Source organism: Eublepharis macularius, chromosome 2 (assembly GCF_028583425.1).
Source record: "Eublepharis macularius isolate TG4126 chromosome 2, MPM_Emac_v1.0, whole genome shotgun sequence".
Taxonomy (NCBI): domain Eukaryota; kingdom Metazoa; phylum Chordata; class Lepidosauria; order Squamata; family Eublepharidae; genus Eublepharis; species Eublepharis macularius.
In genome coordinates, this window is record NC_072791.1 from 99,603,813 (window position 1) to 99,619,355 (window position 15,543).

General features: G+C 40.7%; 1 protein-coding gene across 4 annotated transcripts in view; it reads left to right on the forward strand.

The window, feature by feature from the left end:
- Positions 1 to 15,543, forward strand: part of PRMT3 (protein arginine methyltransferase 3) — a 105,385-nt gene that overhangs the window by 72,570 nt on the left and 17,272 nt on the right. For all 4 annotated transcript variants that reach the window (XM_054972004.1, XM_054972006.1, XM_054972005.1 and 1 more), the window contains 2 exons: positions 11,230 to 11,280; positions 11,495 to 11,582. In XM_054972004.1, the coding sequence (XP_054827979.1) occupies positions 11,230 to 11,280; positions 11,495 to 11,582 (139 nt within the window). The remainder of the gene's footprint in view (positions 1 to 11,229; positions 11,281 to 11,494; positions 11,583 to 15,543) is intronic.

Here is a 15,543-nt window from a genome sequence, read left to right on the forward strand (position 1 = left end):
AAGTAAATAGAAATATGTAGATTAGACTTGCATGGCAATAAAAACATATCCCTTGACTAAAGCTAACTCTGTTTAGGACTAAACATTGGCAGAATGTAAAGGGGGCATGGTTTGTGGGGAAGATATGGAATATCAGTTAGTGCTGTAAGGAAGAGGGGGGAAGATATGGCACTGAATGTCAGACAAGTCAGGTGAGTAGAATTGCTTCTGGACATCCATGTAGAATCTTCCGCATTAGTTCATCAGCTTCCCATCATCCCCGAAACTGAGTTTATTCATTGTCAGATAACAGCTATCATCCAAGATTTAATGCTGGATGGCAACCTGGAATGCCTCACAGAGTCCCAATTGGAGGACACAACTGAGCTCACTGATTTTGGCTGAGTGCTCTCAGCACAGGGAAGTGAGACACAGAAGTGTTTTGGCCAGGGTTCACAAAAATTCCATCTATCTCTTGATGCATACAGTCTAGCATGCCACATTTGAATGTGTGCATCTGATACTGAGAACTAGGAACAGACTAGGGAGTCTGTTGGTGTCCCTCCCATCCAGTTTGGTTGAGCTCATGGAGGTGGTCTCTGACTTGTTATGGGAATACCCATTTTGGCTTTATGTTCTTGAAGATACAATATCTGTACTGCTTGCTAGGCATAGCTGAGGACTTCATAGCTGTCATGGCAGCCACAATAGTTTTAGGTAGGCAGTCATGTTGGTCTGCAGTAGAACAGCAGGATTTGAGTCCAGTGGCATTATTGGAGAAGATTATAATAGGGAATTACAATAATGCAGATTGAAGGAGGAGAAATATTTATTTCAAGCATAATATCACTGATTAAGCCTGTTTCAGTAATACATAAAATGTTCTCGGTTTGAGATGATGGGTGGCTTTATACATTAATCTTTAGAAAAGGAAATTTTCTTTAGGAGAGAGAACTATTCAGGAAGCTCAAGATTCTGAATGGGTTTCATTTAAGAAATATCAGTTTAAAATTGAAGAAGTATTTCTGTTACAAGAGAATAGTGATTCTTTTTCTCTTCCTCGCTGCTGCATGGCTTACAAGCATTTCATCTCCATGGTTGGATAAACTCCATCAAAAGCACATTATCCTCCTACTTCTGTGGCCAGCTGCCTAATTGTATCTGCTTTAGCTGCATGCTGTTGGTACACGATACTGATACTGACTCCGAACAAAAATGATAAATTGCTCCCCGCAGCTGATAGTGATGATGGTAACTTTTAATTTCCTTTCTCCTAAGTGAATTGGTCAGATTGCTTTTAGCTGTTTACACAGGGGGCTGTATAAATCAGCAGGGATTTATAATATGAAGTGTTTTCTTTTATAAAGAAAAAGGCTCAGGTAAATGAGAAAGAGCTATGCAGCTATAGCCTTATGCTTCAGTCTGTTAATAAAATAAAACTGAAATGTTTGTTAAAAGCTAGGATGCCTGTTAACAGTAAAAAAAAAAAGCTAGGGATTTGATTTTTTCATATATTTCATAATTCTGTGTAAAAATGTGACCCTTTGTATAGTTAGAACAAATGAGTATTTCATAAAGTTGAAGTTGACTCATTTGACTTGAGCAAGAACATCCTCACTCTTCCTCCCAGATCTAGCGCTTACAGCAGTTTTCAGAGCTCTCAGGCTGATAAAGTACTTGTTTTCTGTAACAGATTTGGAAGGATTTCTTGACTGAAGCAACTGGCTCATCCTATATTTCAGCATTGACTTGGTCTAGGGAATTGATTTTACAGTTCTGTTATATTAGCTTAATGATCATATTTGCAGCTCCTGTGCTGCTGCTTTCCCCCTGTACAGCTGACAGTGTGCTCTGAATATTTACTTCTCTTTATCCTATTTTCTCTCTTTTGCTTGTCATATCCTCAAATCATGGCCCTAGCCAGCCACTCAACAAATGCACTGTTTGTGAGATGCGAAGAACAGAAGGCAGAATTATTACTCTACTGCAGTGTTTCTTAATATAAACCATTCTCTCAAAGCTCATGCCAGGTCAGAGCTGCAGGTTATATATAGCTAATCCAGTCATGTTGGCTTTCAATTTCCTAGAGGGGGCTGTTCAGGGAGTAGTGCTTGAGTAACTCTCGCTGCGGTGCAGGAGTCAATCATGATTGCTCCTCTGGGGACTATAGATCTGCTGTCAGAGATAAAGTGATAAGGTAGAGAGAAAGAGGTGAAGTAAGCAAAATCTCTTCTGTGTTAAAACAGAAACCCATCCAGTTACTAATAGTAATTTGAATTTTATTTCTTTAAAGTTGCATAGATTTAAAGTTGCATAGATTTAATGTATCTTCTAATATTAAACAGTTCATGGTAGAATAAAACATCAGTCTGTTTGGCATCAATTCAGCTTCTGTTAAACCAGCTAAATTGAGCCTGACTATGTTTTCAGAGAAACTAGATAGCATGCCCTCATATTTTATATGTTAAGATATTTTTTTTAATTTGGAAGCTTGTCTTGCCTTTAATGCAGAGCTTGAAGCAACTTAGAATACACCTTAAAGTTAAAACAGAAGCATAAAATATTGGTATAAAAGCCCTATACAATTGATGTTCTAAATTAGCCTAGCCTTTCTCTGGTAGAAAAAACAAAAAAGTTGTGTCCATTCATTAAAGTATTGTCATGTCAAAATGAAGTTGTAAAATTGTTGGAGCAGCATCCAGAAATTGTTCTTGGACTTGGCATATAGATACGATCAGAAATGTAAAATATACTGTATAGAATCCAGCAGCGTTCCACATAAACAGGCCTCAAGTCAGGAACAGTGGTTGATCCGCAGAACTCTGATGCCACATGCTTAATTAAGATATATTTATTTATTTGGTAATAAAGGCAAGTTAGAAACTAGCCTTCCTCAACAAGACCCTTATACCACTTACACAATTTTAAAGGTCAGAACAGGGAAGAGTCCAGGCTACATGTAGTGGCTTTCACAACATCCACAATACTGGCAACAGTGTTCAGGGATACTGTGTTGAAGCCATGGATAGAAAAAGGACTATAGTACTACAGACAACTCTACTGTGTAATTTTCTTAACTGGCAATTCAAAGGATCTCATAGTCTTAGCAAAGGACTAAACAAAAATGCCATAGCTAGTACCCAGATTGAAGGTTTAAACATTCTGGGACTCAGACCTTGGGATCATCAGCTGCTGAACTACCCTAAATAATTGTGATACATTGGTAGTAGAGAAGTACTATTTCTTTGCCAATATCACTGCCCCCTAGAATTGTGAAGAACGGGAAGAATTCAGGATTATTTTTCTTCTGTGGGCTTTTTCAGTTTTCCAAGTGGAAGAAGTGAACATTCTAGGGGAGTGCTGACAACTCCTATGAAATATTTTTTTCTAGGTTAAGAGAATTTTTTAAAAGACAAGGTTCTATTAAAATATATAGTATGATGATTTCTACATAAGGCATATTACAGCATTAGAGAATGGTTGTATATCCTGCAGATGGATATGATTCAGTGTGCCTAAGATTGTCCACATTTTAGTGAGGACAACCCTTTCTGCAGCCTTGAAGAATGTAGGATTCCAGGCCTCCTCCTACAGATACACCATTAACACTTAACACTTTAGAGCATTCTGGAATCCACCAACTGGAATTCAAAATACTAGAATACTTTAATTAAAATTGCATAGCTTTCTAATTTTTTTCTTTCCAAATTCACGGAGTTTATTTAAACTTCATACACATTTTTAGAAACAGCGACTGCACTTCCTATTTTGTTCAGTTTCAGATATAATAGCCAGTGGAGAAGCTAAAACAGTGTATATATGCTGGTATATAGACTTCAGTTGTAACAATTTTTGTGTATGGTCTGGGAAGGGGGTTGCAAAAGGAAGGGTATCATTGTACTCCCAATTTAGGAGAAGTCTCCCTAGATATTTTTCATGGGCCACCCTTCTTCTCCAATTCATACTTTATCTTGAAAAAGTAGAGAGTTCACTCACCCCTTTCTAGTACTTACTGCTACTATTACTGTTCTTGTAACTATATTGTTAGCAGTCGACCCTGACCCTCAAGCTAATAGGGAGACTTCTGAATATAGCTATATCATAAGCCTCTCGCCTCATGTGTTTTAAACACAGAAATGCTGCCAAGCGAGGCAGGAAATGTTTGCCAACCCCCAGCCAGGAGATGGAAAATTACTGACATGTGAGTCATAGGCAAGACTGACTCTCAGCCCCACGCCCTAGAGATGTGCATAGATGTAAAGACAAAAAGTCTTCCAGGAATTCCTGAATTTAATCGCATCCCCACACTGCTGATCTTCCCTTACCTATTCTTGCAATCTGGACTATTCAGAGACCTGATAAGCCCCTCCTATCCAACCGTTGCAGGTCATCAGTCACCTTTTTTGTTTTTTATCTTTAGTGACATCCAGGAAGGTTTAAACAAACCTTTCCCATTTTATTGTTGTCACCTCCAGACCAAGCATTAAACTATTCTTTTGGGGCAGAGACATTCAGTCCTGCCTCAGGGTACGTTACGCACTATAATTACACTGCTTTCATCCAGAGCCATGTGTGCGTGTTCTTGGATCCTACACCCACCCTCTAATGCATGTCTGAGCCTCCCTTCCTGCCACAAATCACTGTTTGCTCACGTTGCTATCCCATGGATGTCTCCTGTCTTCTAGACTGGTAAATATCATCCAATCCTGTATTCCTCTCCATTTTCCTCCCTGTTTTCTAGTTAGCTCTGTGTGTGTTGTGTGTGGTTGCCTGTGTGTTTGCTTTTGCTACCCCTTCAATAAAAACTATTCCTGTTGAACATCTGCCAGTTTTTTTATTAAGAATTCTCTAGAGGAACAATCCTTGTATATATTGATGGAGAAATCTCACTTAATTACCCCTCTCACTGCTTCTCCTTGTACACTAATTCCCCCAACTCACAAGGAGACCTTCATTTCTTTGGGTAACAATATGGTCTAGCAGTTTAGTTCTGGTAATTGTTAGAGCAGCTGAAAAGCAGTTTAGGGAGATGGATAGGAAAAGTTTGTGGATGGGGAAGAGTTCATCACTCTCCTGCTGTCTGTCTGTTCTAAATTGTCCACTCTTGAAGCCAGTTTTCTCTAATAATTAGAAGTGGGCACTAACAGGGAAAAAACCACAGACACTTTGGTCCGTGGTCTGTCGCATTTCATGTGCCACGAACTTTTCACGGACCCACCCCTGTTCGCGGACCAATTTGTTGATCTGTGGTCTGTCACTTCCAGGGGTCTAGGACAACCCCCTTCACATTCAGAGATGCCAAACTCACAGGGATTCTTCGTCAGGCTCTCCTCCAGCCACCCTCTAAGTTTGGTGAAGATTGGATTTCAGATGTCCGAGTTATAGACACCCAAAGTGGCTGCCCCCAGGAAAGTTCCATTAGATATAATAGGAGCCGCAAATGCCAATTGACTTGCATTGGCTCCATTGAGATACATTGCAGCACCAAAAAGTTGCAATGAAAATATGGGATGGAGTTAGAGAATCTTCCTCTGAGAACAGAAAGTGCTCTGCAGAGGCACTGTTCTCTGTTATTTCTGTGGGTAAAAGTCGGATCCAGATAATTTTAAACAGATCCTCATGAATTCATATGACTTTTTATGTTGAAACAAAACAAAAAGGCCGCCATGTTATAGATCATGTCCTAGTCTACAGACAGCACCGAAACAATCATGCACCCACAGATCCATGGCTCCACCACGGTGCAAAAATATGCTTCGAAAGCACAGATCCTCAGCCATTATATTTGAGGATCCATGCTTTTTGTACAAATACAATAGCTAATATATCTCCAGGCAATCTCCAGAGTAAAGGAAGCTCTTAAGGATTACAGAGGCCAACTGAGGGATCTTATTTATTTTGAGAAGATAATCACGCAGAAAAAGAATCATATTCTGGGCCTACTTCAATATGATACAGAAACAGAACAAGTTAGAACCTGTATGATAAAATGGATGCAAAATTTTGGAGAAAAAATAACATTTCAACTGTAGGAAAATTTATGGACCAAGGGCATAAAATTTATGGCAAGCCAAACACTCAGAGAAAATTGGTATAAGATGTTTTTTAGATGGTACATTACACCAAAAGATATTGGAAAGATGGATAAGAAATATGTAGAGTCATGCTGGAAATGTACAGAAGCAGACGGTTCTTTCTTTCATATGTGGTGGACATGTAACAAAAGTCAAAAATTTTGGAAAGATATACACACAGATGCAGAAAATTCTAAAATTAATTTTGCTAAGACAGACTATGTTGTTGGGAATAATACCAGATAACGTTGATAGAACATTACATGAATTATTTCAGTATTTGCTGATGGCAGCAAGAATGGTAATGGCATATAAATGGAAAGAAGGAGAATGCCCAACCAGGGAAATCTGGAAGGACAAAATGTCAGAATATGCGGTGATGGTAGAATTGATGAATTACATAAATAGAAGACCCATTAAAAATTAGAAGAGAAATGGGGAAAGTATTTTGCTTATAATGGAAAAAATTTATAAGATGTCCTAGTCCTGTAAATTTGAAAGTGATTACATATTGATATATTTTAAAATTTGTGTATGGATATATTTTATCATTTGATTTAATATTTCATAAGATAGTAAGTTATATAAAGATAATAGACTCTATACTATTGAAATATTGGCAAAAAGTTAGCATTGTCATTGTTAAATAAAGCATAAGTAAAATATAATGATAAATATAGGGGAAATAAGGATTTTTTCTCACTTTTCAAGATAAGGAGTAGAAATAGGTCAAAAATTTTAATAGTACTTTACCTTATTACTCTTAAAGATTATGACAGTCAATTGCATTAAGTATTCAGCAGTATTGTTAATAATTGTTATTTTTTCTTTACTATGACTAGAATAATGAGTAGAAATAGGTTTGAATTTTGCATGTGTTGAGTATTTGGAAAAATATTTATTTAATAGGTTTAATTATTATCTTACTCACTAGTCTAATATCTATAAAGGTTACAACTTTTTGTACTCTGTACTTGAACAATCTTTGTAGCACAGTTTTATACCTGCTTTGCTTGTCCCTTTCCCTCTTCTTTTCTGCACTTTTTGTTTTAATACAATTTTTTTAAAAGCACAGATCCTCATGGATCCTCTTGATTTCTACATGGGGCCTTCCAAAATCCACCACACAATCCCATATCATGTCTATTGCCATAAATTGCACCCCAAAAACCATGCACTCACCACTTTGTTGCAGCACCATGGCGCAAAAACATGCTTCAAAACCATGGATCCTCATGATCTAGTGGCAAGGAATTCCCAAAGGGATGGGGTCAGATCCTCCCGGAACAAACCCGACTATGGACTACGAGTCCCTCTGTGGGGATGCAGCCAGAGGGCGGCAGGCACTGGTGGACTAGGGGACGGGAGGACCCATGGGGAAGGAGGTTAAAATTCCCCGTGTGTGTGTGTGGGGGGGTGCATTCGTACTTGGCAAGGACAGGGAGTGGTCCAGAGCAGTGTTCCCGCTAATGTGAGCATGTGAGCAATCGCTCACAGATTCTGACTCATCTGCTCAGAGCTTCTCAGATGTAGCTCACAGATACTAACCCTCAGGTGGCCCCGCCCTCCCACTCAGCCAGCATCTGCAGGTGGGCCCTATACAGATGGAGCCTCATCCCACTTCTCCCTTCCTGGCTGTGGCTGGTTTGGCCCCCAGGGTGGTGCCAGAGAGCGCCTCCAGCCACTGCTGGTTCTCTAGCTGGGGAACAGAGCAGAGCGAGTGATTGGGTCTGACCTAAGCCATGCAGCCTGAAATCGCTAGGATCCCCTCAGCCCCAGAGAGCGGAGGAGAGGAGGTAGCGCCTCAGCCTCCACCATGGTGAAGGTGTCATTTAACTTGGCCTTGGTGCAGAAGGAGGCTGAAGAAGTAAGCACTGACTCACAAAAGCTCATCTTGAAATAAACGTGCTAGTCTTTAAGGTGCCATTGCGTGTCTGCTTTATTTTGCAGCAACAGCCTAATACAACTACCCCTTTGTAATCAGCATGGACATATCCATTTTTATACAGAAGTATACTCTGATTTTTGTGGCCCTTTCACCTAATGGCTTTTATTGGTAAATTGTTTTGATTGTAATCAAAACAATTTGATTGAAATTTTTTTTTTAAAGGAGGTGCACTCAAAACTTTAATGAAAGTTGTTGTTTCAGCTCACAAAGTAGATTTTTAGCTCACAACACTGCAAAGCTTAGAGGGAATATTGGTCCAGAACCTTGACCCACCCAGGCACCTTCCCAGCCGGGACAAGTGCTGTAAATAATAATGATACTGTTAATAAGCATATTATATAGAAGTATTCTATCAGTCTTCACAGGCTTAGCCCCTGAGTCTGGCTGTGGAACAGAAGCAGCCAGAATCTCAAGAAAAAGCTTCAAATAGCTCCCTTTATGATTGAAAAATCTACCCTGCTGTTTCTCCTGGTTTTACTGCCTGCTGGAAACTGAAGCCACTTGCCTGAGAGGTGGAGGGGGGGAGAGAATTTAATCCTTCTGCTCTCATAGAGAAGAATAGGAGCTCTCTGTTTGACAGCCAGGGAAGGTCTGCGGACATCCCCTACATTGCCTAGGGGATTGATTGTTTGGCAGTGGGCTGTCTGGTTTCACGGACCGACAGACCGGCCCAAAAATCATCGCATCTGTGAAAAGCACCTGTCCCATGAGCTGCTAGTTCGTGAATGCTGAATCAGTCCAGTCCATGTCAAATTTTGGTCCATGCCCACCTCTACTAATGATAATTGTATTTGGAGATTCGTTTTCGTTTTCCCGGCCATGTCGGACGTTCCTCTCCGCAGGTCCGGGGGGGGGGGGAACTGTCTGAGCAGGCTGACTGGGCGGTTGACCCGCGAGGGTTAACCTCCAGGACTCCCAGGGAGGGAGCCTGGATCCGGGGCGCCGCGGGAAGAACCCTCTGGAAGTAATGCAGGGGCTAAATTGCCCGCTTGCTCCAACTGAGGCCGGCAGACTTGCGCAGCACCGCGTGTGCTGCTGGGCCATGGAGAACGGCAATAAGCAGATTTAAGGTGAAGACCTGTAAGTAAGCGAATCCCTTCTGATTTTTAAGCGTATGCGAAGGATCGGTGGGAATTGAAGCTAAAAAGGCGCAGACTTCTTCCCCTGCACCGAGTTTCGGAACTTAGTTGGCGCCCCCCCCCCAAGATGGCGACGAGAAAGCAGAGCCCAGCAATGAGTAAATCGGTGATGGCGACGTTACAGGGGAAGGGGGAAACGTTGGAAGAGCTGGTGAGACGAGCAGTTTTCGATGCTGTGCAGCCCTTTGTAGCGAAATTGAATGAAATGGGGCAAAAGGTTGATTCAGTGGAGAGCGAGGTGAAAGCCATTAAAGAAACAGCGACCGGAGTAGAGCAGTCTGCGCACGAGAACACAGTACTCATGAAAGCAACAAGTAAGGAAGTGAAGCTTTTGGAGAATCAAATAATAGGATTACAAGTGGACCGTGCCCAAACGGTATTGCGTCTTCAAAATGTAAAAGAAGAGCAAAGTGAAAATTTAAAAGATTTGGTGTCTGGACTTTTGGCGCCATTCGCAAAGGCAACTAAAGAAGAGATAAAAAACGATATTTTGGAAGTCCGGCGGACATCTTCAAAGTATGCAATGAAGCAGCAGCTGCCTCGCGAGATTATTATTGACTTTTCATCTAAGAAGATTCGGGACACCATCTTAGACAATTCGTATAATGTGGACTTGGACTATTTGGGCAATAAGGTTAAAATATTGAAGGATGTTCCATTTTTGGCTCGTAAAAGAAGACTCAAATATAAAGGACTTGCGGCTTTCTTGAGGAAATGTGATATAAAATATAAGTGGCTGTTTCCAGAAGGCGTCTAGTTCAGATATAAAGATCAAACTTACAAGATTACATTGGACGCGCAGCTGACAGACTTTTTGTTCAACCATCAGGAGTTTCAGCAGGAAGAAAGTTCGAAGTCTGAAGGGGAAAGTGGGGGGGAGGAAAGAGCGGGCGCAGCTGCTCCAGCTGCGCAGAGAGAATTAAGACCGAGACGCAAGGGGGGGGGGAGAAGTTCTGATCCTGAATATAATCTGTATTGTATAAGACCTACCAATCTGACAGCATATTAGAAAGTTAATTTTTAAGAAAAATTGCAGTATGAAGGGAATACAAGACATGTAGTGTAGTGTTTGTTGTTTGTATGTTGATTTTCCCTTTCCCCAGTTCTCCCTTCCCCCTTTTTTTCCCTCTCCCCTCCCCTTTATACTTTTGTAGTCTTCTGTAGTTTTTTATGTTAGATATTAAAAAATAAAAAACTTTATAAAAAAAAAGATAATTGTATTTGGAGTTTGGTTACACGCAGAAATATATGTATTGAAATGTAGTTTCTTCTGAAAGGTTTAGTTGTCTACTAGGTAAAATAAAATTGAGTTTATTTTCCAGTGAGTTGTAGAATTGTTGCATTCTTGCAATAGGTTTTCTGGCCCATGAAACAAATACAGCCTTCCCTTGTCTCCCGCACAGAGAAGATGATACAAAAGTACTTAACACCGACTAGGTATCAGGCTTGAAAGAAACTATGAGAGTATTCCTAAAAGCCTAAATCATGAATGTGGCTTTCTGCTGTTCTTGGGATTCCTGAATTAGTTTGATTGTGTACTGCTATTTAGTCATATCACATTTAACTGTTTACAAGATTAGGCATGTGTGATATATACATTTTTATTTAAATTTATGTGTATTGAGGATATGATATGTATATTTCTTCTAAAGTAATGAACCAAATGAATGCATGTTGTAAGAAAACTATTTCTTCTTCATTTCTGTAGAGTTTCCATTTTCTTGAATTCTTAGTAATGTAAGACTGAAATCTTACAGTTTCCTGGGAGTAAGCCTCATGGAATAAAATGAGACTTACTTCCCAGCAGACTTGATTAGGTTTGCACTGCCAAGGTTTTCCTTTCCCATTCCAGAACCTATAAGAGATCATGCCCATAATGGAAATGGAAGATCAAAACCTTAATTGAATCATGATGCCTGCCTTTAACCTTCTGAATGTTCTGAATGGTTCAGCATTTCTAGGTTAACATTCTTTCCTTAAAAACTAAAACTGTTATATAGACATACATTTCTTTATTTGGCAACATCTTTGACCAGTAGTTCTGAAGATCACTTCCTGCATAGCCTTTAATTTTATTTTATTGTTTCAGGCTATTGCTGGATACTTTGATATATATTTTGAGAAGAATTGCAATCAAAAAGTGAGTACTTAAAAGACTATGTTTTTAAAATTTATTGTAAATTAGTTGTGCTTTTGAGTGTATGTCAGCTTTTTGCCTTAAGGTATTTGACAGTGAGCTTTCTTTCTTTTTTTGCTGTTGTAAGCATTTAATCAGTATATGTTTGTGTAATGGATTAAAGTAGCGTGATATGAAGTCTTGTATTTCATCAGATTTCTGAACTCTGTCAATGCAGGTCTTGTTCTCAACTAGTCCTTGTAGTGCCAGAACACATTGGAAACAAACCCTCTTTTTTCTGGAGAATCCAATTCATGTGGGAAAAGGTATAATATTTTTCTAATCTTATAATACTTCTTGATAAAGCTAACTACATGGAATATTCTATTTACTGTGCAAGTACAATATATTGCTACTTTCTACTTATTGTCATAAAATACAGTATCTGCGCATATTCTTGCTTTAGAATATAATGTGACAGACTCCTGCAATGAGGTATGCTAATTCAATTTTAAAATGCAGTTATATTTGAATGCTCCTCCCCATTAAAAAACAAACAAACCATTACTGCACAGGGACAAGTAAGACATTGGGTACTGGCTAGACTAGGACATTTTTTCCTGATGTATTGGTTTTCTTCATACACATAATTTTACATGGGAAGCATTCAAAGCTCTGATCCCATTATCTAGTGATCTACTCAAGGTGACTTACAACATAAAAAGTAATCATAAAACATAGAATCATTATCATTAACAAATGTCAAAACCAGTTAATAAAACCCAAAAACGTAAAAGCACATTAAAAAATCTTGAAATATAAAAGCATATAGCAAACTGGGCCATACAGTCATAAAAAATAATTTATTTTACATTTGATATATTTGGGCAGGCATGAACTATTCCATCAACCAAAAGTTAAAGCTTCCAAAAAACTACTTGAATTAGTGACAGGCTGCTAACATGATTCAGAGGTGACAATTGCAGCTTACTCTTAAATTAATAAACGTGCAGTGACATCTTTAAATGGTCAGTGGTATTTGTCAAAGAAAACAACATTATCAAAATCAGTTGTGTACCAAGCAAGACTTAACCTGCGAGCTCTCTTTAAGAATTAGATCCAGAGGAGTTAGCTGTGTTAGTCTGTAGTAGCAAAATCAAAAAGAGTCCAGGCACTCATTCTTTAAAAATTGTTTGCTATGCTGCAGTGCCTTCTGAAACAGTTGTACATATGACATTCCTTTGTCCTTCCTTTGTCCTTAAACAACAGAAATGGCATCAGAGACTTTTAAAATTCTCAAAATAACTAACTAGTTTATTTACTTTAGAGGGGAAAAGTCAGGTGAAATCACATGCACAGACTAAAGTTCTTACGCTATTTACAGATACTTAAAGGCTTCTGTTTTGAGACTTTAGTTCCCTTGTTTATCCCCAAGCACTCTAGTATACTTTCTTTTAGTACTCTCTTTCTCTTCTGGAGTTAGGAATGCTGATACCCACTTTCTAGTATCCCAGTCCCCTTCTCTTTACAAACCAGTGCTTTCCTTCAGTCATTAACTGAATCTGGTCTCCACGGGCAGTTTCCAACCACATCCAACCAGGGATCTCTTCACTCTCCAGAGCTACTTCCCTGTTTGACTGGATAGGGAAAATCTCCTTGCCTTAGAAGATCTCTCCCCTTTCTTTGACCCATTTGGGAGTCTGCACCTACTTCCCAAACTCCCTTGCCAACTTTCCCCAGTTCTCCTGCCGGTGTTAGAACTGCTCTCCATTAGGAATCTCTCTCCCAACTCTTTACAATCAATTCTTCTCTGCTAGAACTGGGAGGGGGGGGGGAAACCCTCCTCTTTCCAGCTCATGCTACCTAATCAGATGTCTTGGAGCACCCTATCACTCAAAGCTCTCTGATTCTGTGAGTGATTGGACAACATTCCTGCAGCTGTGTGTGTATAGCTCTTCCAGGCTTTTTAAAACAGTTTTGTATCCTACAATATAAAAGGCTAAGCATATTCAAGACAACTTACTTCCTACCCTGGTGCACCTCCAGAGGGTGCTGCTGTGGAAGGAAGCCCAGATGAGACAGCCAGACCTCTAGAGAAAGCACCACAGTGGAAAGCCCAGGCCAGGATCAGGCACAGAGCAGGTGGCAATGCCTGCACCTCTCCTTCACCCAAATGGGATCAGGAGCGGAGCAGGTGGCAGTGCCCACCCCCTGCCTTCACCGAGCTGGGATGAGGAGTAAATCAGGTAGGAATGCCCACCTCCTGCCTTCACCCAGCTGAGATTAGGAGCGGAGCAGGTGGCAATGCCCACAGCCCTTCTCCCAGCCAAGATCAGCTGCAGAGAAGGAGGAAGTGCCCGCCCGCCCCCCTTCACCCAGCCGGGATCAGAAGCAGAGCAGGAGGCAATGCCCACCCTCCATTCACCCAGCCAGGATGAGGTGCAGAGGAGGTGGCCAGCCCACCCCACCCCCCCACCCCCGTTCATCTGGCCAGGATCAGTGACGAAGAAGGAGGGGAAAGCCTGCCTGCCTGCCCTCCCCTTTCTAGAGTCCATTGTATTTTTTCCCACAACGGGCTTTGTTGATAGTAAGTTCATAATCTTTCTAGATTAGTGATCCCATTGATTCTGGTTCTCACTATTTTCATTTCTACAAAAACCTCCATAATGTAATTTCCATCTATCTTTCCCTTTGTTACCCTTTGAGGCTAATGGGATCCCATCAAACGGGCCTGTGCAAGCAAGGAGATGTAATTTTTGCCAATCCCTCCTTCAACTTCCCCTCATGCAGTTCATGGGAATCCTCATCTTCCAGGAGCAGCAGGGCGGGGGCAGGGCTACCACTGGAGGGGGAGGTGAAAAAGTTGTGCTGGAAATCCTACTGCCCACAGTACTTTTTGATGGGATCCAAATAAATCATGTATAATGATCACGACAAAATAGCTGGCCTTTGAATAGTTCTCCACTGTTCTCTTACATCTGTCTTGTGCCACTTCTTAGAGATCCAAAAGTAAATGCCTTCTTAAAAGACTCTGAAAAGTTGTCCTATGATATATAGGTAGTCAGTCCCCTGTGCAAGCACTGAGTCATTACTGACCCATGGGGGGACGTCACATCACAACGTTTTCTTGGCAGACTTTTTACGGGGTGGTTTGCCATTGCCTTCCCCAGTCATCTACACTTTACCCCCAGGAAACTGGGTACTCATTTTACCAACCTCAGAAGGATGGAAGACTGAGTGAACCTTGAGCTGGCTACCTGAACCCAGCTTCCGCCAGGATCGAACTCAGGTCGTGAGCAGAGCTTAGACTGCAGTACTGCCACTTACCACTCTGCGCCACGGGGCTCCTACCTCTATGATATAGGGCAGCCATATACCCAATACCAGAGCATTCATTAACAAATCTGCAAGTGGGCATTAATAAAAGACCCTGGTGGGATGAGCACAACTGCTACAATGGTTCATATAGGTAGAGACAGTCCTCCCGGTATGAGGATCCCTAATCTTGAAGTGCTTTAAAAGTCAAAGGTAGTGTTGCATTTAGCTCAACTCAGCTGAATAGGCTGCAGTGCTACTGGTTGTTTTCAGAACTCTAGTGAGAGCGAGACCAACCACAGGCACATCCAGTTAGAATTATTAATCAAATCCTGTTTATGATTTGATGATATGTAGTTAGTGTAGCACACTACACTAACTACAACAAATAACCAAGTGGAAGCATAGAAAACCTGTCGTACTACCTCACTTGTGGAAATTAAAGATAGCAACTGAAGCTACAGTGTGTCCACCTAGAAGCAGAGAGCATGTCTGGTGTTCTCAGGGATAGCAAGGAGGAAGCTTGCAACTATGGTGCTGGTTAGGCTCCTGCTGTGGTTGGAGAACATAGAAACAAGGTTTCCTGGAATGGTATCTTTCTCGCTGGGTTTCTCTCTCTCTCCCTGGGTTGTTCTGAGCTTCCCTTGGCTGGACTGTCCACTTTAAAAAAAAATGTTTCTATTGCTTTCAGTGGGCGTATCAAAAGTTCAGTTAAATCCCTTGCAACTTTTTCCTCATGTTTTAACCATATCTGTCATGTGTGCATGCAAAACAAAGGACAAGATTTTAGTAGTTCCTAACTACACCAGTCCCATCTTCTTCCTGTCTGTCTTTGCATGTTGTTTCAAGCAGCAGTTTTTCTCAACTGCAACCTCCGAGATTTTAATTCCTTTGTGAAGTTCTGACTTGGGTCTGAGGTGGAGGTTAATGGAACCTAAATTCAAGTATTTTCATGTTACTATAACACACCCT